General features: G+C 43.5%; 1 protein-coding gene across 3 annotated transcripts; it reads right to left on the minus strand.

Annotated features, from left to right (window-relative positions):
* Positions 1-604: 604 nt before the first annotated feature.
* On the minus strand, positions 605-21,776 carry cabp1a (calcium binding protein 1a). Of its 3 annotated transcripts, XM_039771700.1 has the most exons (7): positions 20,905-21,776; positions 6,460-6,636; positions 4,817-4,847; positions 1,724-1,867; positions 1,535-1,644; positions 1,298-1,445; positions 605-1,003 (listed from the first exon to the last, which is right to left on the minus strand). In XM_039771700.1, exons 1-7 carry the CDS (start codon positions 21,427-21,429, stop codon positions 978-980), a joined length of 1,161 nt encoding a protein of 386 aa, XP_039627634.1. In that variant the 5' UTR covers positions 21,430-21,776; the 3' UTR covers positions 605-977. The 3 variants fall into 3 exon arrangements, with proteins under 3 accessions (XP_039627634.1, XP_039627635.1, XP_039627636.1); XM_039771701.1 differs by lacking the exon at positions 6,460-6,636 and having other exon boundaries at positions 20,905-21,769; XM_039771702.1 differs by lacking the exon at positions 20,905-21,776 and having other exon boundaries at positions 6,278-6,548.
* Between the last annotated feature and the right edge of the window lie 1,020 nt (positions 21,777-22,796).

The raw sequence follows: 22,796 nt of genomic DNA on the forward strand, positions 1-22,796 counted from the left end.
ACTTAAAATTGCCCAGCATAAGTACCCATGAGTGTGTCTGTGAAAATATCCTGTGCTAATTTCTGTCTTTTATCTAGTGCTGATGGAATATTCTCCTGTTCCTCATGAGATTAAGAAGGTTCATAAGTGCATGGATGTTTAAAGCCAGCCAGACTTTTCCTAGAAGCAAATGTGTGATGCACCACTAGAGGGCAAGGGAGCTCCATAAAACGAATGAGCCGATGGAGCCTGGGCAGCCACAAGATGGGCTGAACCAAAGCAGCTACAGCAGAGAAGTGAGCCAAGGGCAGAGAAAGGTTCTTGCGTAATGTTGTCCTTGCCTGGCACCCCAGTGCCCTTTCCCTGTATTCTACTTCTTCTTACTTTGCATTGATAGCCATTTGCAGCTCAGCTCACCATATCAGCTCTTCTATTTTAATTTTGATAGGCATTAGTGACCAAAACAAATCTCAAACTGCTTCATGGTTTAAAATGTAAAACTCCACATCACCGTTGGCTCAGGCTTGTGCACCAACATCCCCTGTGGAGCTCCTCCACATTCGCCTGAGTGCATCTCCCAGCTCCGCCACTACAGAAGAATGAAAGGCAGCTCTCACTCCGTATCTCTGTCTCTCACACTCACCTCCAGTCTTTTTATTGATGAATACACATGTAACACTAAGTTTAGCATGCACACACACTCACACTCGTACACTCCCTGGCACACAGAAGGGCAGAGGCTCCCAAAGTGTCCTTTACCTCCTCCTTGCACACCACACAGTAATATGTTCCAGGTCAGTTGTGATATTGCAATAGATCAGCAGATGGGGTGACCTGAGTCCCCAGGATATGCAAAGGAAAGAATGAATGGGGGGAGAAAGTGCTCATGCCTCTGGCCTTGGTCACTCTTGTTGCTTCAGTCAGGGCCAGTTTTTTCCAGATTCGTTCTCTTGTCCATCCCTGTCAGTACCAGCCAACTTCATAATGGCCAGGCGTCCTCAACGGGACATCATCCGAACAAACTCTGTAAGGACAAAGTGACAAAAAAAACTTAATTTGCTGGCCCTGTGTGTGTCCAGCTGGTCAGGAATAACCATGGGATGCCCTCAAATGCTGCAGCTGCTAGACAGCAAGGGTTAAATGCATCTTTTACTTCAAAGTGCCAGCAGAGTTGGGTCAGCCCCAGTCTTGAAATCCATCCCCGTCTTTAAATTGTGAAATATGCTAATCCATTAAATACAAAGCAGCTTAGATGGCAGCCCAGCTTGCTCCCCAAGACACCAGCCAGCACCCTGCCTTCATGTTTGCACTTCCTCACCCTCAAAGTCCACATGCCCATCCCCATTGAGGTCCACGTCTCGGAGAATCTCTTCCAGATCACGGTGCCCCACCTGCTGCCCGAGCAGTTTCTTCATGGCCTCCCGGAGCTCAGCTGTACTGATCTCCCCGTCCCCATTCGTATCAAACTAGGTGAAAAAGACAAGGAACATATTTCAGAATAGTGCTGTGCTCCCCTTGCTGATACCTTGACCATAAACAGCCTTCCTGCACTCACCTCTCTGAAGGCATCTCGCAGCTCCTTAACTCCAATCATGTCTGCTGTCTCGGCCAGCAGCTTAGGGCCCATCAGCTCCACAAAATCTTCAAAGTCGACGTGGCCTCCCCCTGAAAAAGAATTAGGAAAATGATCACAGCAGGAGAAGGCGAATGAGGCTGGCACTCCCTCCTGATGGCCGAAACTCACTGTTCATGTTGATCTGTTGGCTCAACTCAATGAGTTCCATCTCGGTTGGCATGTACCCCATGGTCCTCATGCAGTTTCCCAAGTCTTTGCAGCTAATAAAGCCATCACGATCTTTATCAAACTCCTTGAACGCCTCCCGCAACTCTGCAATGCACACAAAAAGAGCTGAAGTCCTACTGGGGAGGGAGAGTATCAACAAAGCTCTTCTCCACCCCCATGACTTGTTATTTTTACATGCCAATAGTTTCTTTTATACTTGCTGCCTTCATTTTACAGTGTACAGTTCCACTTGGAGGCCTTTTTTATTTCTTTGTCTCATTTGATTAAAATATAAAATTAATGAGGTAACACAGCTTTTCTCATTTGTTTTGATGGAATGGCTTAAATTTGAGGCTTCGTGATGGCACAGCGCTTAGCACTGCTATCTCATAGCTCCAGGGACATGGGTTGGATCGCCAGCCTGGTCAGATCTGTACGGGGCTTTCCCATTGATTAGTGCCTTAGTGTGCATGATGGTGATGACGAGGTATCTCCTACTGGGCTGGTCCTGGCCTCATGCCTGAAGCTGACAGGATAGTTTTGAATTGCTAATTAACTTAACCTACTCGTCTTTGGGAATATAGGAGGAATACTGGCTTACCTGTAGGAAAACCCACACAGGCAACGACTGAGTGTGGGATTTGAACCCAGGAGACAGGCCATAGCTCTAATCATTGCACCACCATGCCATCTATTTTCAATATAATGTCTGTGTAAATTTTGTAATAAGGTCATGTGTTATTGGTCATCGCTATTTATTGTACAATAATTAGTATATTGGATATTAAACTTTAAATTATTAAATATTAGACCTTTATATTATTCTTTGTTGTGAGTACAATCCTTAAGCATGCATTGTACTATACAGTAATCTTCTCATTACTCACTGCATTTTAATACTTCAATTTGTTATTCTGCTGTTATTTAATATAGCGTTTTCGAGAGCACTGACCTCCACATTACTCACTGTGTAATAATCTGTGTTGTGCATTGTTATGTAACACAGATCTTTCCTGTACAATTACCTCCCTTTCATTATTTCATCTATAGTAAAGCTTTACTGTATCATGCACCATATATACTATAATCTTAAAAGGCCTTTTCACAAAAATGTAGGGAAAAAGCTTGTTTTGCACAACAGCAATGAAGACGATTTGGTGCAGCTCAAAGAAATAAATTCATTCACTCAGTTTCTATTACAGAGCAGCACTGAGCTCACAAAAGAAGTCAACCGTTGACAGAGCATCGGCCTGTCACACAGCAACATTCACTCGCCTAGAGCTGTCACTTAACCTAACGTGCATGTGTTTAGGATGCGGGAGAAGGCCGGAGTATCCACAACCAAAATCACACAGACATAGGGCAAACATGCAAACTCCAAATAAAGAGTGACCTGGCCAGGTATCAAAGCCAGTTCCCGGAAACTGCAAGGAAGTTGCACTACAATCTTTGCCACCACTCCACACTACTCCCAAAAATGGAGACTTTTGAGAATGCTCTCCACAGCCATATACTTCTCAAAACGTTGCCTCACATTGGAATGTGGACAGTCAAAAATAAGAGTTTTTCATAAACGCAGACTGCTTGTACTCTGGTTTGTTTGTGCTTACTATGTGGCACTTCCCTGAGTGGGTCATGTTCATTACAACATCTCATTACCTGATTGGTCACCCTTTATGGAAGAAAAACATTCCAATATAGGAGGCACTGAAGAGATGCCTTCCAAATAAATTAAGTGTACATCTCAAAAACATGTTAGTTAAGTCTGCAGTCATCAAAGTTAAATACAAAACTCATGCAGTTAAAATGTTAAATATTGTCTTTATTACACTTTTTCATTACAAAAATGCTTTCCCTGTACACGGGCCATATTGCTTACCCTCATGGCACATTAGCATTTTAAGCACCTTTGTTTGTTTCTCCATTATCTCTCATTTGTTCTTGATATGTCTGTGATAGTTTTAGGTGTCAAAAAGAGGTTGCTTAACTGCTAGAGGCTTTGTACTACAAACTAGCGAGGGTGACAACCAGCTGCTGTAAGAGGTGAAGGGTAAGCTCCTGAGGAGAACGGCGTATAAACTTCTATTTAATTTGTGGAATGACTCACTCGGGAACTCCTGTAGTAAATGTACTGGTGGGCAAGAGGAGAGAACTTACACTGATTAGACCCTGGTAGACTGTACCCCAGACTACACTAGTGCAGTTCATTTAATTAAGATATTTATGAAAAACACACTTTATCCACCAGCTTTATGAAGGTTGTAATAACTTCACAGTACATTTGAATACTGCACATCATGATTTAAAATAAAGACCCCTTGTTGCTAAAAATGATCAGATCTCTAATCAACACTGCAACTTTTATTATGGCATCTATATTGAGTAACTCATGATAAAAATATTCTACTTAAAAATTAAATATGATGTATTATGTAATGCCCTATTTTGTGATCTGTAAATGAATACAGTGTTTTAATATATAAGACGAAAGTAAGGAAATTGTAGGCATGTGTCCATTGTTCTGCACTGCGTAACATTATATTAGTTATTGTGTAATAACTGACAAAGCAGACTGAAATTTAATATCAGGCTTTTGGCTTACTTAATTATTTATTGTCTGATAGGCCTAACATATGTTGGATTGAAAATGAAGGCATATCACTACCCTTTCTATCTATCTATCTATCTATCTATCTATCTATCTATCTATCTATCTATCTATCTATTATATAGTGCCTTTCACTCTATCTATCTATCTATCTATCTATCTATCTATCTATCTATCTATCTATCTATTATATAGTGCCTTTCACTCTATCTATCTATCTATCTATCTATCTATCTATCTATCTATCTATCTATCTATCTATCTATCTATCTATCTATCTATCTATCTGAGCATAACTCACTGCATGTCTCTGTAAACCTTTTTCTGTAATACATACAATACTGTGATCCTTTCTGGACTAAATCTTCTTCTCCTAAATAATATTTAGAAAATGGGCTCCCTCCCTTAATAAAGAAAATACAGGCTAATTTTATTAAAGAACTCACCATCGAGTTCCTCTGGCCTCAGTTCTCTGTCCTAAAAAGAAGATGAACACATAAACATCAGGAAACTACACTGTCGTTTACACTCCCAGCCCCCTACCCATTAACGGGATGGCCACAAACTGGTCATCTAGAGTCAGACACTTTAGGAATCTGCCTAAAGATTTATTAGGTAAGTGAACTACCCAAGGAAGCTATGCTACAAAAGTAGACCGTAGACAACTGTAAGCATACCACACAATTGAACCACTGGTCCCAGAAACTATTCTTCTGCTCTGATTCCTTTAGGAACAGGAACTACTTTCCTGTGTTAGAATCATGACTCCAGCTAAATACCCAGTTCCCCCCACCCAGTTTACTAATTTTAATGTGCAAAGTTCCAGACATCCATGACCAGTCTACTGAAGTAAACTACAGAGGGAAAGGTAGTTACACCACTGACACCAATATCTGGTTCATCAGATCACTAAAACAGTAACCCTGAATTACGCCTCTGACTTCACTGATCGGTTCATTGCATGAGACTACAGTTCATCACTAACTAGCCTTAGGGATTGATGCCAGTAACTAGTTAACTGGACTGGATCAATGACAAGAATAAATTGTCCACTGAATTGAAGCACTGTCCCCAACAGCTCATTTCACTGGACTTGATCATAGTCATCCTCTAGCCTTGTGCACTGCACTACTGACACCATTAGCTAGTCCAATGGATTAGGGCCACAGATTGAGACACTGAGGGCAGTAGCTAGACTATTGGATTTAATCATGGAGTTATTTTACTGACACTAGTAACTAATCCTTTTCATTAGGCCACAGGCTTTTACTACTGACAACAGACCACCAGTAAATAAGGTCTATAAATTACACTGCTGACACCAACATGTGGTTTACTAGAATGGGATACTGAGACTGGTATCCAGTCTGCTGGATCTGACAAAATGATTACAGCCTTGCCACCATTGTAAAATCTACTCATTTGGGGCCCTAACACCAATAATGACACCCACATGCACACTTCCAGTACCTGACCCTAAAGAGATGCACCCTGTGCACACACACTCATACACATGTGAGGCACCACAACATGCACACAGCAGCATGCAGTGAAGTGCTTGCAGACACAACAGTTCCTTTGTTGTTGGATACTCATGCAGGTTTTGTAGAACAGTCACCGTTCAGGTGATCATGTAATTGTACGCAATACCCAGGTCTTACGCAAGTGCCACACATCACTCACATGTGCATTATACTCTTTATCCATATTACTCAAACACACACAACCCAGTGTAGGCTCTATTACTCTATAATGTACACCCAGGCGCTCCTCACACCTCACCTCCCAGGGTATCATGCTCTTTTTGATGTCCCCTAAAAAATGGACCAATCATGCAGGGATAAACCTAGCTAGATTGAACCCTCTAGTGGGTAAACCAGGTAACACATACTCAAACTTCAACCCACCCCTTCCCCACTTCCAGTTCTGATGGAGGTCTGAGGTGAGACAGGGCACAGCACTGATGGCTCCATGCGTGCAGGCTTCTCCTAAGGGAGCAGGATGGGAGGAGGCAGAAAGGGAAAGGCAACAGAGGATCAGAACTGCAGGCTCAAGGGGTCACAGGTCACAGTTTGACACACTTACGTACAGGCTGCCGGTTCTCGGCGAAGCCTTTGCGCAGGAAGATACAGGCTGGTCCCAGAATGTTGTGCATCAGGGCGCAGTTCTGGGCAAGGGCCACAAGGGGCTCCTGATAAGCGCCTGGTGTCGGCCCCTCCTCGAAGGTCCGAACAGCCTTGTAGCTCCTCTTCTCATCCTGACGGATCTTTGAGGAGGTTGAAGGGGGTAGGGGTGAGGGCACAAACAGGGTTAGAGCTCAATACAGCATTACTCTTCAAAGTCCTACCTACTTCAGTGGGCCCATGGTACAGTGGGCCCATCACAACAGATTGCAACACTTTGCACCATTCTCTGGCTTTTGATTTTTTCACCCAAGTGCCTTTGGGTGCCACATGTTAAGAGGTAGCGCATGGGATTTCTCACTGTTGTCTAATGATGGATTTAATAAGCCAATATATTTTCCCATGATAGGATACACACAGCAGAACTTGCCTCCTCTCGGACCAGACCCATGACTTACACCCTCTAACCTGATAACACATTTGTATTCACATGCAGTCCAGGATACCCATCTGTTTTACCAGGACCCACTTATTCCAGTCGTGTTGACACCAGGATCTGTCTGAGGCATAGAACACTGCCAAGCCAGGGGGATATGACAAAATGAAAGAAAAATATTGCAGAAAAAATTGTTTAAGCAAAGCTTCAGGAAATGAGTATGAGCCTCACTAGAATACCCCACCCACAATGACCCTATGTTATGTGCGCGTCTGTCTAATATATGTGTCCCCCCACCAATGAACGTCAGAGGATTTGGACTACTCAGGTTCCCTAGTATGGGGCACCTCCTCAATGAACCTTACAGGGTATAATTCTCATAGGTGTGAGTCTCCACCTCACTTCTCACCATGTGCAGGATCTCACTGGCTCCCCAGTACAAACATAGCCCCCTGCTATTCCCTCACATCACAAGATCTACAAGCAATTCTGCCAGCAGAGGCTGCACCCTCACAACTTTGAGCTGGACTAAGCAGGTTCGGTAATAGACGGATGGATGTTTTGGTAGCTTAAGCAGTGATCACCCAGGTGGAAATGACACTGAAGAGGCTGTTCTTCTTCAGCTTTCACTGTCATTTGTTTCTGTGTCTGCACATTGTGAACTGTCATTAGCTGGATACAATTAAAGGAGCCAACTGTTCTGAGACATAAAAAAGTGCCTTGAAAAGAAGGTAAAATGACTTTGCTGCAAGAGCAATGAGAAAAATAAGTATTTCTAAATTTCTTACAAAAATGAATCACACACTGCAGTGTCTTTCCAGCTGCACAATGACAAAAGAAAAATGTCATCCACTCGAACACGACGGTCCATTAAAAGGCACACACAAAGTAGTTTCAGCCACAGATGTCCCAGGAATTCACAGTGGGGACCATTGCCCTAAAGGTCTCTTGGCTGCCAGTCCTTGCTACACCTTTTCTCTTGCTCTTCTGGACTCTTGGAGTGTGTTCAGCCTGTGGGATACACGGCCAGTAGATCCAGTCCACTGGTAGAGAATCATAGAGTGTGCCTGCTCTCCTAGTCGCGAGCTGCAATGTTTGACCTCTGTTAGTGAACAATAGGAGATGACTTCTGTTTATTTGATTTTTTGAAATAAAAACGGCCTTGAGCTCTTTTGTTATAAATAACTTTTCTCCAGAGGAGTTACGAAACACGAGCATCCAAGCGTGAAGAAGCACACATTACCAGGAGAATGAAAAAAAATGAGCAGTAAAGCTGGGCAGAATGACATCAGTGAAGCAAAGCGGCCAGGCTGGAAGAGGGGGGAAGGCTCGCTGGAAAGGCCTGGAGGCAGTGTCCCTCTGAGCAAACTCATCGACCGAAAGAACATGTGCGCTCAGGCCGTCTGTGAACATCGTACTCCTCAGATTTTAGAAATGCCACCAAAGTGGCTTAAAGAAATGCTAACCTTGCTTCCAAAAATCCTATTCTACACAAGTCCCCAATCTGAGCACATAGCCCCATTTGCATGGAACATTAAGTACAGGCTGCTTCAGGCTTTTTATAATTTTATTTAGCATGTTGGAATAGACTTGTCAAGCAGATTTGGTCCCAACATACCCATCCTAGTGAGATACAGAAGAAACTTTGATTTCTCTTTTGTGTTACACTTCACAAACCACTCTGTCCAAATCTACTCTTTTTACTAGTCTCTTGTATGTACTGTTTAACACTAAAGATTAAATCAGGCGTCTCAGCTGGCATATGGGCAAGATGTGCTCTATGTGGTCTTTGTGGCTCTTACTAGCTCTGCAGGCTTTACTTCTCTACATTGCTTCATGTCTATTTGATTTTCATATATAATGTTTTCATCTGTCCGTACAATATAAATGACCACTGACTAATGCTAGCCACATTTTGACTCCTATTATATGTCCTGAATAAAGGCTAGTTGACCTTCATCCCCTGCCCATTTTCCTGCACTGAGCCAGAATGCATTCAGCCATGTGTTTGCCACATTCTGTCAGGTCTGTTATGTCTGATTGACATCCAATACTACATTAGACAACATGAACCTCTGACTCCTCTTCTCCATTTTGTTTCATACCTAGAAGTTTCACTATTGCTCTATATATTTAGACCTTTGACTTGTTATCTCCACATTGTGCTGATTCTAACGGACAGCTAACTAGGGTGATTCACTATGTGTCACATCTGGACTTTTTAATTTTGCTATCCACATGCTAATTTTGGTTTAATTAATGTTCTCCACATGCCTAATGATCTTCTGAGTCAGGTTTTCCGCATTAGAACTTCTAAACCACACTAACAACTTTGTACCAGTTCTGATGGACATATCAGTTGGATGGTATTCAGACTTATACTCTCCATGCCCAACTAACTCTAACAGGTGTATGACTGATGTTCTCCAATATGGTGCATGCTTGAAGACCTTCTGACTCCAGTTCTTAGAATCTCTGGCCCACACTCTTCACATTCTGGTACACATGCGAGTCCTGTCTTCCACACTCCAATGTACACCATACTTGACTTCCTCATAGAGTATTGAAATTGATGGACCCCTGACACCTGTTTTCTAGACTTTTAAAACCACCAAACTTAAGTGTGGTGCCTGTGGAATCCCTTTTTGGTCTACATAACCAGCCCCATCTATCCATGCTAGACAGGACCTTACAGATAGACAATGTCACCAATACCGAGTTTCCTGAGCCTGCTGGGTCATTGTGTTCTTGCTCTCAAGATTATAACAGGTCTGTTGGATATCACATCTGTTTCTTAACAACAAAGGGACTTTTGAACCTCCAACTCTCCATGAGGAGGGGTGAAGAATCCTGTTTTTTTGTTGATAAGGGCTGCACCCACTTTTTTCTGCCTTTGAACCGATACCAATGGTTAGTTAACTCTATTAAAATACTAACTGAGCTTGAAAAATATACAAAAAGAGGAATTACATATTGTCCGTATTAATTCATTTTTCCAAAATTGTCCCTGTGAATGCATGTTTAGATAACAGATGGTTACATATACGGAAATGACCTATCTAATAAAGACAGCTGAAGAATGTAAGTCTACATGAAAACACAGTTCTTCACTAAGGAATGATGGGGAAGCTGTAATCCAGATGGCATAGTGGTTCTTCATGGACTCCATAGTTGACCATCTTACTTTCTAGACATTAATGTATTTTTCTGGACTTAGTATGATTGGGCACCAGATCTATTTCTACTTGTTATTTTATCTACTGACTATCAGAACTCTAAGGCTACACTGTCCTGTGGGACAGGTCTTGAGGTTGACATTCACCAAATGTCTTCTAAATTCTCAGTCTTCTGCTGGTTTTGACCATCATAGACTTTACAATCCCATTCCCTATGCACTCTGTTCTGGAGGATTGTTGTGGCTGCTGTTTTTTGCCCTCACCAGTGTCTTCAACCAAGGTCAGGTCCTGTTTTTATTTTTAATCCTTGTTAAAATCAATGCCTACTCATCATTTGATTTGAGCCCACACCACAGTGTGCAATTCTCTTTTCAATGACATGTAGGCAAGACAACATATCAACAGGAAAAGAGGCAACTGATCAGATCAGATGTGCAGCTAAGACAGAGGCTTTGGTACACTGGGCTGCGTTCCCCTCCATTAATGCTTCACCTTCATTAACACTCTTGCTCATTAAGATGTTCCCTAGATTCATTATCTCAATTAACAACAAGCAGACACAGGATAAAATAATAAGGTGGCTCACTGTGGGGCAGCTCAATCTATGTTGAGTTCATCAGAAAGGAGGCTGCGATAAAAGATATTCAGTAAGAAATGAAAAAAGAAAAAAAAAAACAAAACTATCAGACTCTCCAATTTTGACCTTGACAAATTATGTTGGGTTTTTCCAGATGCACTGCCTTTTCTCTGCCTCATACTTCTTGTTCTCCGAGTGTGTATCTCAGACTCTATCCTTTAGATTATCTCAGTGCTGTACAGATGGATTAACACATTGGAAACACAGGCTGCCAGCCATCTTGACGTAAAGGTTTCCCAAGATCAAAGCCTCTTTGTATCTAATCATACTGCTGATTTCTTCTCATTTATGGACTCTGCTGAATTTCAGAGTACACCATTTCTAGACTCGGTAACATTTCCACACCTAAAGATGCCTCATAAGCTTAGTCTAACTTCTTTGTTAAGATTTTGTTCCTTAGAAGAGCATACAATGACATTGTTGGATCGATAGATTTTCAGACTTGATTCGTGATGTCCAGTTCTTCTTTTTATGACCATATTTATGTCTAAGTGTGTATGTTAACTCAGTTGGATGGGTGATTTATGAGAATGATGATTAATGTTGTTTTTGTTTTGTATGTTTATTTCTATGATTGCCCCCTAAATCAAGTTCCATGCAACCGACATTGTGAGTACTTGCTTTCTTACTATCTTAGAGAATATACTGGATATCAGCAAGAACTTTACTTTCTCCTCCTTAAATGATTCTTTCTATGCTCAATCTCCCATGTCACACACTTGTGATTTACCATGCTTTCTCAGAGTTGACTGCCCACCATAAAGGTTGACATTCAATTTTTGCGGCATTTTCTACTGTCTTGTGTTACTCACTTCTCTCCCAACTGCTATATAAACATTTAGTTTTGTTTGTTTTTCATAGTTTAGAACTGCATACACATTTTTTGTTTTTTCAGGTAACTGGATTTAGTATGTCTTCTCTTGGGATTATGGACTTGCCGGTGCTTATCCTCCTCCCAAATTACTCTAACTGCAGGACCTCTGACTTCTCAGTTTGGGCCTCTTTTCGCCATATCCCGGACTTTCTACTTTCTAAACTTAGGAATACTCATGCTGACCTTTCCAGAACCCACTAACCTATCTTCTTCCTTCTTTTATCTCTTGATTTATTCTGTTTCAGCCATCACCCCTTCTAAATGCTAGCATAGCTTGTTGGGACTCTCCCCTCTGGCAGTTCAGGTTTTTGACTCATCTTTCTTAAGAATCACTCTCTTAATTAATGTTTAATAATGAGCTATACAAGATCTTGCTATAGTCCAGTTTGATTACCGTTTCGGATTTCTTGTGACCTAAGAGCTCTTTTGTCTGGTTTAAACTGTCTTCACTTTGCATTTTATGCCTACCAGACTGTGCTAGACTTTTGGCTGGACTGAGCAATGTCCTCTCGAGTGTCCCAAGCTTGCCAGATGATAACTTTACCTCAGAATGTTCTTTTTCTTGTATCAATGCTGGGCCTGTCTCTTCATTGAAAGTGACCATTTTGCTCACTCCGTTGAACCAATGAGCCACAAGTCTTGTTTATGGACGATGCTATGATACCACATTTCTCCCTGCACTGCTGTTGATGATCAACAAAGGTCATGCTCTAATCTCATTCAAAAGATGAAAAGAGATGATTTCTCTTTCTCTCTCTATTTACTCTTTTATCATTAAATCCAATTTAAATGTCTGCCTGCCGATAGGGATACATCCTCAGCCAAATAAAACAAGCAAACTGGAAAAACACAGCTTACCTTCTTGGACAGTGTTTTGAGCGGAGACTTCACACAATTGCCCATTGTGCCTTGTTCCTAACTACACCTCCAGGAGAGTGAAGGCTTCACAGGGGTGCAAGGAGACAAAGGTAAACGTGGGATGAATCACAGCCATTCAGAAGGTACCAAGGTCAACAAGGGAGCAATGGAAAATTTTTGGGAAGTCCAACGCAAAAGATAAAGCAGCAGACCTGGAAAGAGCTTATGTTGGAACAGCATAGCACAAGATAGAGACGGAGAGTGAAAGGAAGGGAGGAAGGGAGGGAGGGAGAGAGGGAGGGAGGGATGATGAAGACTCTTACAGAGACACAACTGCCACTTCATGTCCCCTCCCCCTGGAGAGGGTGAAAAAAAAACCACTAATTCAAACACATGCCGCTAACGCTCCAGCACCCTGGGCCAAAGCAAACCAGGAGCCCGCCTGAGGAAGACTGTTCAAAGCCGAGCTCAAAGACAGAGAAGTAAATTGGCGATATGATAGAGCGAGAAAGACAGATGAAACTAAAACCTAAGGGCCAGTCGGTCACCAACAAGACAAAAAGATATGCGTTATGTGGACTTGGGCAGTTGGTCACTTCATAAAAAAGCACTGGAGCCAGCAAATAAAAAAGAGGGAAAAGGGGACCAGACTTTAGCCAGCTAAAGCAAAAAGGGAGTGATGGTCATGAGACCAGCCAATGGAAGGAGTAATCAAAGGGCTTAAAGTATGGTCAGCAAGGGGACCAGGGCTCAAGTCAGGACAAGACAGACTAAAACATCATAAGCAGGTATTCAGTCGGCCAGAAGCTGAGCAGGACTCATATACAAAATATACTACTAGAAGCCGAAACAAAGTGAAATTCAATGTATTTGTATTGAGCACACTTCTATGTATGATCTCAACATGCAGTACAATAACTAAAAACATAATCTGAAAAAATAAATACAATATAAAAACAAAACATAATACTGAAACATAGTGATGAGGGCATCACTCATCAAGGACAGTTGAGTTCCAAGCCATTGTCCATAGACAGAGGACAGCCCTGAACTTGAGTAGCTGGGCAGATATCACCTCTGTGTCTGAAGGGACGCACCGAGGTCTGTCTCAGCACAGACATGTGTTTTTACTTGTAGCTTTTAAACAATAATACTGATTTGGTTGTCAAAAGAAGCACACATCCTGATCCTTCTGAATTGTACTTTCATTCTCATGCATGATGATGAGTACGTCACACACACACATGCACACACACACAAGTGAGCGCGCCTGTCTCCGCTGTCCCTCATGAGTTTAAAGATGATTCTATCTGATGAATGAAGCATCCCATTGAAATGAAGCCCCCTGCAGTCAAGATTTCTGGACATCAACACAGATAAAAATCATACTCAGTGCCCAACACACAAATATCCATGCGTGCATTTAAACATCGGGGAATGGAAGACGGCCAATTGAGGTGGGGCCCAGCACAGTACAAGGTAACCCACCTGACTAAAAAACAGAACACCACGGAACGGTGGTCATTCACTGCATACAGTAATTGCTTCTGCAGCTCCTGTCAGGCTGGTCAGCTTCTACCCCGGCACATTCAGATAGCACTGCTGCTGCTGACAGTCCAGTGTGGCACAGCTCCACTCTCATTAGAATAATTCGGCATTAAACTATGAGAAGGCTGCGTTTGGATGTTTGAATTTTCACAACGGCTCTCGTCTCCACGAATTATTGTGACAGAACAGATCAAGGATGAGTGCTTGAGGAGAAAATGGCACCATTGCTAAGGCTTTGTGGGGGAAGGCAGACTGGATGTCTGTGTTTTAGTTAAGGCTTGGCAGGCTGGGGGACTGCATGATTAATATGGGCCTGAATGCGCCTACATTGGGGGACAGGGTTTGCACCCCAGGATTTGATGAGGGTACTGTTACTCTGCCATCTGCGCACAAAGGAGGTCATGTGGAGCAACATAGTGGCCTGATGATCCAATCATCCATTTATTCCACTGGAACCTTAGTCCATACAGTACTGTTCACACATGATCTCTCCCTGGACTATGCACTATCAACAAACCAAATGCTCTGACACATTGAATAAATGAGGAATATTGACAGAGTTATTTTTATTTATTTGAGTGGAGATATTAATTCGTTTCTTGTCTGAATTCGGTTATTTCACCATTGGGTTGGAAAAGCCCTAGTAGCATAAATTGTAAGGCTGTCCATGACCCTGGTCCATCAGAGGGCAAGTTCAGCTGAACTTAAGAGTCCACAGTTCACCTGACATGCATGTCTTTAGCATGTAGGAGGAAAACAGGACTACCAGAGGAAAAATACATGTAGACAAGTGTGCAAGCTCCAACTCTACATAAAAAATGGCTGGACACAGGATTCAAGTCCAGAGCACTGAAGCAGGGCTAGTCACCAAAGTTCTATTCCAGCATTCTATTCTTTTTTTATTTTATTCTATCATAGTACATTATAACCTTCTCAAACCCACTTTTTTGAGCTCAGGGTGACAATAGGGCCGGAACATATATTGACAGCATAAGGTGGTGCTCCATATAAGGGCTTATATTATATTATATTATATTATATTATATTATATTATATTATATTATATTATATTATATTATATTATAGTGTCAGCAATTCTGCCTTACTGGTCCAGATTTCTGGTTTTGACTACTAATAGTTGTCTGTATGGATTTAGCACGTTCTCCCAGTGTGTGTGTGGGTTTTCATCCCACATCCCCAACTGGATTGGTGACTTGTATTAGTTTGTATATTTGAATGCAAGAGGAAATCCTGTAAGGGACTGACACCTCATCCAGGGCTAATTCCTGCTTTACATCCCATGTTTCCAGGGTTGCAAACCTAAGCTGGATTACTGTGAACGTGTTTAAGACCTGTGCCTCCCCACCACTGGTCCGTAGAATATTTTTGCCAGTCTGCGAACATCACTGAATTCTCAGATCATGTTTTTTAGCCAGTCTGAACACTTTTCAGGAAACTTTTTAAACAAAAAAATGACATTACATTTTATTCTTTTTATTAGGTTTACATGTAATCTAGCAAGGACTCTCACAGTATCCAAACCCCTACATTTGGATGCTCTGCAATCTGATGTTAATAATTCTGGAAACTCAAAACTCCCAGGGGGACCCTGCTGTCCGATCTAATGTTAGTAAATCTCCACTCTATTAGGAAATCAAACTTAAAAAGACAGTACTGGCACTTATGTGCTTCAATTTCAGACTCTCATTGGACAAATTATGAGAGTAAATACGTTTTGTTATATTTTATACAGCTCTCTGGTCCAAAAAGATCTTCTCAGTTTTCTGCGGTTTCCACAATCAAAATGGTTGACAAGCACTGTTTTAGAATGTATGTATTATATTATATTACATATTACAGTCATAGGCGGTTTTAGAGGGGGCCAACAGGGGCCAGTGCCCCTGTAGAACTGGCCCTGGCCCCTGTGCTGAACAGATAAAATTTTAATTAATTACTTATGGTGATGTTCTGTGCCCCCATGAAAAAATACTGGCCCCACCCTGGCGCCCCTGGTAAATTTGGTCTGGAACCGCCACTGATTATAGTAGCCTAGTAGCATATATTTGAACTGTCACCACAACAAGACAGGGTGAACATGCGAAAACTGCTCCGACATCAACATAGGACACACATACCCAGATGTCTGCTCAAACAACATCGTTTACTATGGTGCCTTTCAAGTGTCAACACTGTGCTTAGGTGGTCTAGAGTCACGATACGCCTGTGTTCATATTTATATACGTTAGGAACTGACAACCTAAATAGCTCCCTCAGTGTCATGTAGGGAGTCAGCTGAGAATCTTTTGCTTTCGCAGTTCACCATATTTGCCACGAGAAGTTACACTGCCCGCCAATACATCTTCTTCAAACACATATTCACACTCACTGACTGGCACATCTCCACACGTTCCAATGTGCCCCTACTGGATCATTCTGACACCCTCAAGCATACATATACTCGTTTTGTGTTACTGATTAGTGCCCAATAACCCATGGATCTTTTTGAGCCCTCCAAATATGAAGGGCACTATGCATGAATAAAGAACAGCACACTGTTTATTTAGTCGAACACCTGGCTGGAGTCATTATCTGTGTGGAGCTTGACCATTCTCCTTGTGCCTCTGAAGGTCTTCTCCTGATGCACCCATTTCCACTGACATCTCTAAAGATATACTGGTTAGGTAGATTGGCATTTCTAAATCTTGTCAGTGCAAGCTATGTGTGGGTGCCCTGCAATGGACTGGCATCTTTTACAATGACTTTAGAAAATGGATTGTTGAAAAAACAACACTTTTTATGACTTTGCCAGTGCTCAATGTCATAGTGACCCAGTAGTGAACTGAATGACGACTTATCATACATACGTCACCACACTGGTGGCGTGTCCTGTACATGCACCATACATATACACTCCTGGCACTCCAAGTCAAGCTCTCCTCTAAAATGGTGACTTCTATCTATCTGGAGAGGACACCATAGTGGACATGACCCTGTCCACCATTCCCACCCCGCCCCCCACTAAGTGAGTGTCCTTGTCAGGCGGGCTGTGGTCACGTGGGAGTTCCCGAAGGCTGTTCTTTGAATGATAAAACTGCTAATCATGATGTGGCTCACGGAGCAGAATTTCAATGTGCACTTCAAGGATTAAAACACTGCAAGGGGAATGCGTGGCGCATCCTCCTCATGAAAATGTCAAAAAAAATGAGAAATTGCAGCACCTGCAAATCTTGCCACAGCAAACAAAGCGGCCCACCCAGCCGCCCACCGCACGCTCTGCTTAGTCCTGCCAAGAGCTGAGCATTTCAGCCCAGATCCTCAGAAATATGCTTGTGGACAGATCCTCATCTTGCCAGCTTTTCTCATTTCACACAGCGTTCCAGGAAAACTAGACTAAAGGTGGGCTGAGTGTGGGGGTGGGCACATGTCTGTGGGGTACTGCCTGCATCCCTTAACAAACTGTGTGCCCACTCTTTAAATGCAAGAGTACATCAGCGCCCCAATAGATGGGTGCACTTTGGTTATGAACACACTTTGCTCACCAGTTGCTGGTTGACTGTTTGAACACCCGTCTTTTTTATTCTTTGCTGAAAAGGGTGCGCCAACATTTTGAATCTCCTAATGCACAAATGCAAATATCCATTTGAGGCTTATCACGGGAATGCCCCTGCAAGCAGGACTGTGCAGCAGATACCAAACAGACATGCCCACACTGAACAAGCACACCATGACTTACTTAGGTTTTACATACAGTATACTGTATGTCTTATGGCTTTGTATAATTCACCTACAATCTGCATTCCATGATGTTACATGGCTGCTACTCTCTACAATTCCTGAAAACCCAGAGGTCCTCTGTTTCTTCAGATGTCATTAACTGTATTGTATGGCTGCGAGTCTGAGAGGTGTCTCGTTTTATGTCCTGCCCTGCTCAAAGAGTGTGCTTCTAGTCTAAGGTAAAAGGATATCAAGAATGGCATATGGAATATCAGCTTGATAAAAATGTGGTACCTGATCAGAATAGGACATCATTAGTATATGTCACTTTGCTTTGTCTAGTCCCAACTATATCCTGCATCTGTGCCACCAGTGTCTCTTCCAACTAACTAATGGCTCACCCAGTAGGACCCATGATCTTCTTATATAATACGTCACCGTGGCGGTTCGCTTGTCTGTCCAGGATTTTAAATCACTTGTAGCTCGCAAACTATTTCACCTATTGACCTGACATTTGGTTCACATATACTACGTGACATCTACAATCCGCTTTCGTGGTGATGATTTTTATTACTTTTTTTATTTTTATTTTATTTTATTGTAGAATCAACTCTCGGCAGCGCACAGCAGGGCGGCCATGCGGCGCATGCGTATGTGCATCATTCTCATCCCTACCACCTTTGCGGTCACTTCCCCTACCTCTTCATATCTTTGATCATTCTTGAGGCAGAGTGAAGACTTAAGTGCCAGCTTAAGTGAAAAATTAAGAAAAACGTACTAAGTAATTGCAACACAAAAACTAAATCAGTTTTAAGGTGAAAAGATGCCGATGAAAGAAGAGAAGCAGCGGGCCACTAGGGTGGAGAAAAGAAGAGCTGCTCAGGAAGCAGCAGGCACATCAACCTCTGAGCAAACGAATGATAAACAGAGACAGAGAAACAGGATAAAAACTAGGAATGCTCACTTCAAGTGTATTCACTGCACGTTATCGTGCAGTACGCCATTACTGGTTATTCTATAATATGCCACTGCTGTCCAGCATCAATGCCAATTGATCAACAGGCTTAGTCAGTATGACTCATTCCTATTTTACAATGTGGCATTCTTGTCCATTGTCTTGCCAATTAACTTACAAGTTCATCCAATAAGGCTCACTACCTCAGAATGGCCCAGGAATATCAAGTGGTGTTTAGTCTCATCAATGCTATACCACCTCTCTCAACATTGTATCAGGACTGTCCAGCCTTGGTCCAACGTATGCCAACAGAATCTGATATCGTCCAGCTGTGTTCACCCTGAACCCAGTCTCACTTCACCCTTTGGTATATCAGCTTTGCCATCTCTAGTTTTGCACTGCATCCTTAATATCCCTGTGCCAACACTGTCTAGTTGTATCATGCATGGTCCCAAAATCTGACTGCCCTTTCACCCTGGCCAGGCTCATTTTCAGCTCAGCCCCATGCCATGTAGTAGTGTATTCCTATGTCCCATTCTCATCCTGAACATGACTGGCACACTCAAAACTAATCCAGCAGGGCCTAGTCTTAGTTTTCAGTGTGACAGAGCTGCTCTTTCTCACCCATCTCACTTTACACTATGCCAGCGCTGTCTGATGTCACTTTGCTTTTCTCTGCCCAAATCAGCACCGCATATTCATTGGCAAGCATCATTATATAGTGTGCCAACATAGCCCAGGCTCAAACGGCCTTTCATCGATAATGACCATGTTCTTATACACCATTCCAGCACTGCTGAATCTGGAAGTGGCATTGTAGCCCACATGAAGCATTGGAAGTCACCCTACACATAAAGTGTGCTTTATTGGCATTGCCCAGTGGCAGCCTGTCTATCAGTGAGGCCCATTCTCACCTCATACTGCTGATCTGTGATATCATGAGGATAAACACACATAAGCACAGACCACACACAGCCAGTTAATCATGCAGTGTGTGCCCAGCATACCTGCCACAGAGGAAATCCCCACACATCGCCTTTTTTAACAGCTAAGCGGCTGCATGCACTTGCCAAGTAATAAGTAATTAAGTGGGCTCAGCCTCCAGTACAGCATGCGCTTCTGTGCCCAAGCAGCACGCAAGCCCCTTTTGCAGTTTTGCAAAAGTAAACAGTGTATGTCTGATTATGTGGCACCTATGAATATATGCCCTTACCCCATTGTCAGGAAGGATTAACTGTGCATTCAATTACAATTTGTGCAAAGTATCTCCCAGTACAGTGTTCGTATTTCCAGAGAATTGAAATGCACATGGGGGGCATAAACAAGCAAAAATAAAACAAAATAAACCAGTAAAAACAAAAAAAAAGGACAAATGAGTGACTCAGATGTTGCACGCTAGGGCCCTGCAGCGCCAGCAGGGGTTTGGCAAAGCAACTCGGCAGGCAATAATTACACAATTAAATCTTCAGCCCATAAGCCTCACTGATAACAGCAATCACCCCGAAAACGCAAAAGTCTGTCTGAGCCGATTGCAAAACAGACAGCCCCTCTCACTCTACCTGGCATTCAGTGGTCTTGCCCTGTACAAGATTCTATGAACAGCCTTGGACACTTTCCCTTGGACACATACACACACATGTACACATTTAGTTACAAACCATTTGTCACTTCTTGCTCTCTAAAGGTTTAAACTGGACATCTTTGTCTCTGGTCACTCCTCAGACCTGCAGCACTCTACACCAATTAGATCCTGCAAAGATGCTCCCTCTGTCTCACTCCAAGCCTGAGTTGATCTGTTAGGCCCCTGCTGCTCTTGTTGGACCCTTAAAACCTTTTTGTTTTATTTTGATTTAATTATTGCAGGCCAAGTCTCTCCCTCATCAGATCTTTGCCCATCTTTGATTGTTTTATGTCATCTGGCACTACCCCACAAGCATGCCTGTCACCAGACACACCCACTCATACATTGCCACTCTACCCTTAACGTGCACATATCATCAAGTATCTTAAGGTATCAGTGCCCCTTGAGAGCTATCAGTTTAAATGTCTGATGCCACCTGACTCCCTGTAATCTCTTGCCCTTCTTCAGAAACATACCCTTAGGGATGTATGAGGGGGCATTCCTTCCACACGTGAGACCCTTAATCCATGGCCGCCAAACACACACACACACACACATATACACACAGAACACTACAAAAGCTGTTTCTTGCCTGTCCAAACGCGGAGCTGAGGATGGGATTGAGGCTGCACTCCCCTTTGGATGAGCTGCTGCCCGCGTCGCGGTCCCCAGTTTGCGAGCTCCCCGAGTGGTCCGAGAGGAGGCTCAGAGAGGAGCTGGAAGGGGATCCGGCGGGTGGCTGATGTCGGTGCCTGGGCCGATGCCGGGGAGCTCTGCTGCTTGTTTCCCTCGTTGGATGAACCGGTGGAGGTGTCGGCGGCGCCAGCTGCTGCTGTTGATTCTGTTGTGTAGCGGAGTGATGATGCCCATCCCTTTTGTGGTAGCCCCGCAGCTTCACCCCGTCCTGCCTGTCCACACGCGGGTGGCACAGCGGTCTGCGGGAGCTACCGTCGCCCCCGGGCGGCCAGCACGGTTCTCTGGCTCCTGGTCCCGGTCCGCCGTCGTGACTCCTTCGGCTAGGGGCTGGAGGTTCGGTGTGGGACGCTGTCCTTCTGCCAGCCGCCGCTGTCCTCAGCAAGGAGGTTCTGGACTCGCTTTTGGGAAGCGACGAGCTCATGATGTGGCTAAAAGGCGCCGTGTGCCGAAGCGGATATGTAATGGCTGAGCTCGGCTTGATTCGACTCGGCTCGGCTCTACTGGGCTGTGCTCACCGCTCGCTCAGTGTCCCCGCTCCGCTAAATGAGAGGGCTACGCTGTGCTCTGCTGTGCGCTCAGCTCGCACATCCCATGTGACGGACGGGCTACAGCCGCGCGCCGCTGGCCCTCACGATTAATCAGCACCGCAGCTTCCTCTCCTTCTTCTTCTTCTTCTTCTTCTTCCTCCTCTTCTTCTTTTTTGGATAAACGAGCTGCCCCATCTTTCATTAGAATGATCATATCGAAGACTCCCCCCACCCCCCTCCTCCTCCTCCTCCTCCTCCCGCTACTGCTCTTCACGTCCCCCCTCCTGCTCCCGGCGCGCGACGGCCCGCATGCAAATGAAAAGCGTCCCCACCGAACGCAGGGGCGAATCGGGCGCCTTTTGTCTGGGGAGCGAAAAGATGAGAAGTAGCGGACGCGAGCGAAGTCGTGACCCCGCGCACCTGTCGCGCGGACACGCGTGCGCGAGGAATAGAGGAGAGAGAAAGAGAGAGTGAGAGAGAGACTGACGGAAGCGCGGACGATCTATCAGTGTGGAATCTGTACATTTATTGCAGGCGGTAACTATGATAATCGAATATCTATCTATCTATCTATCTATCTATCTATCTATCTATCTATCTATCTATCTATCAGTAGCCACTACATATCTAGTTAGTCAATCTCCAAAGCACATGGATTTCTTTTGATTCACACAGATTGACTGGTTCACCCCAGTTCTATGTGTCCTGTCACACAGATTTTGGTTTTCCTTAGGAATTGGACTTAGTCATCTTTTGTCTCCTGCTGTCATTCCTTTTTTTATAAATAATAAAAAATAGTGTAGCTGAACATAAAAAAAGCATAAGATAAGCAGTGAATTGTTGCATGCTCTGCTTTAATAGATTGGTTACATCTCAAATGTGCAATCATCTTGGGGTCCAGCTGCATTTTGCTGACTTCACATATTACCTTCAGGGTGGCTTACATGAAGTAGACAGATCAATCAATCTATAGTGCCTTTAACAGTGAGCACCATCACAAGGCTCTTTACAAAGCCTTACATTATGAGAAAATTCAAACAGAAGACAAAAGACAGGAAAGCGTGAGAGAGAGCAATACTGAGATGCAGATATTTCCTGACAACTTTGAAATCTCAGCTGCAGGTCCTCATCACCCACTCATCATCTTACTGGAGTGATAAAGCTGCAGCCTGGTTTTGGGTAAAGGCGGACTGTGGTAAGGAAATGCAAAAATGTACTGAAACTGCTGTTTGGGATCAGGAAAAGGCTGAGGTGCGGTAAG

Source organism: Polypterus senegalus, chromosome 12 (assembly GCF_016835505.1).
Source record: "Polypterus senegalus isolate Bchr_013 chromosome 12, ASM1683550v1, whole genome shotgun sequence".
Lineage (NCBI taxonomy): Eukaryota > Metazoa > Chordata > Cladistia > Polypteriformes > Polypteridae > Polypterus > Polypterus senegalus.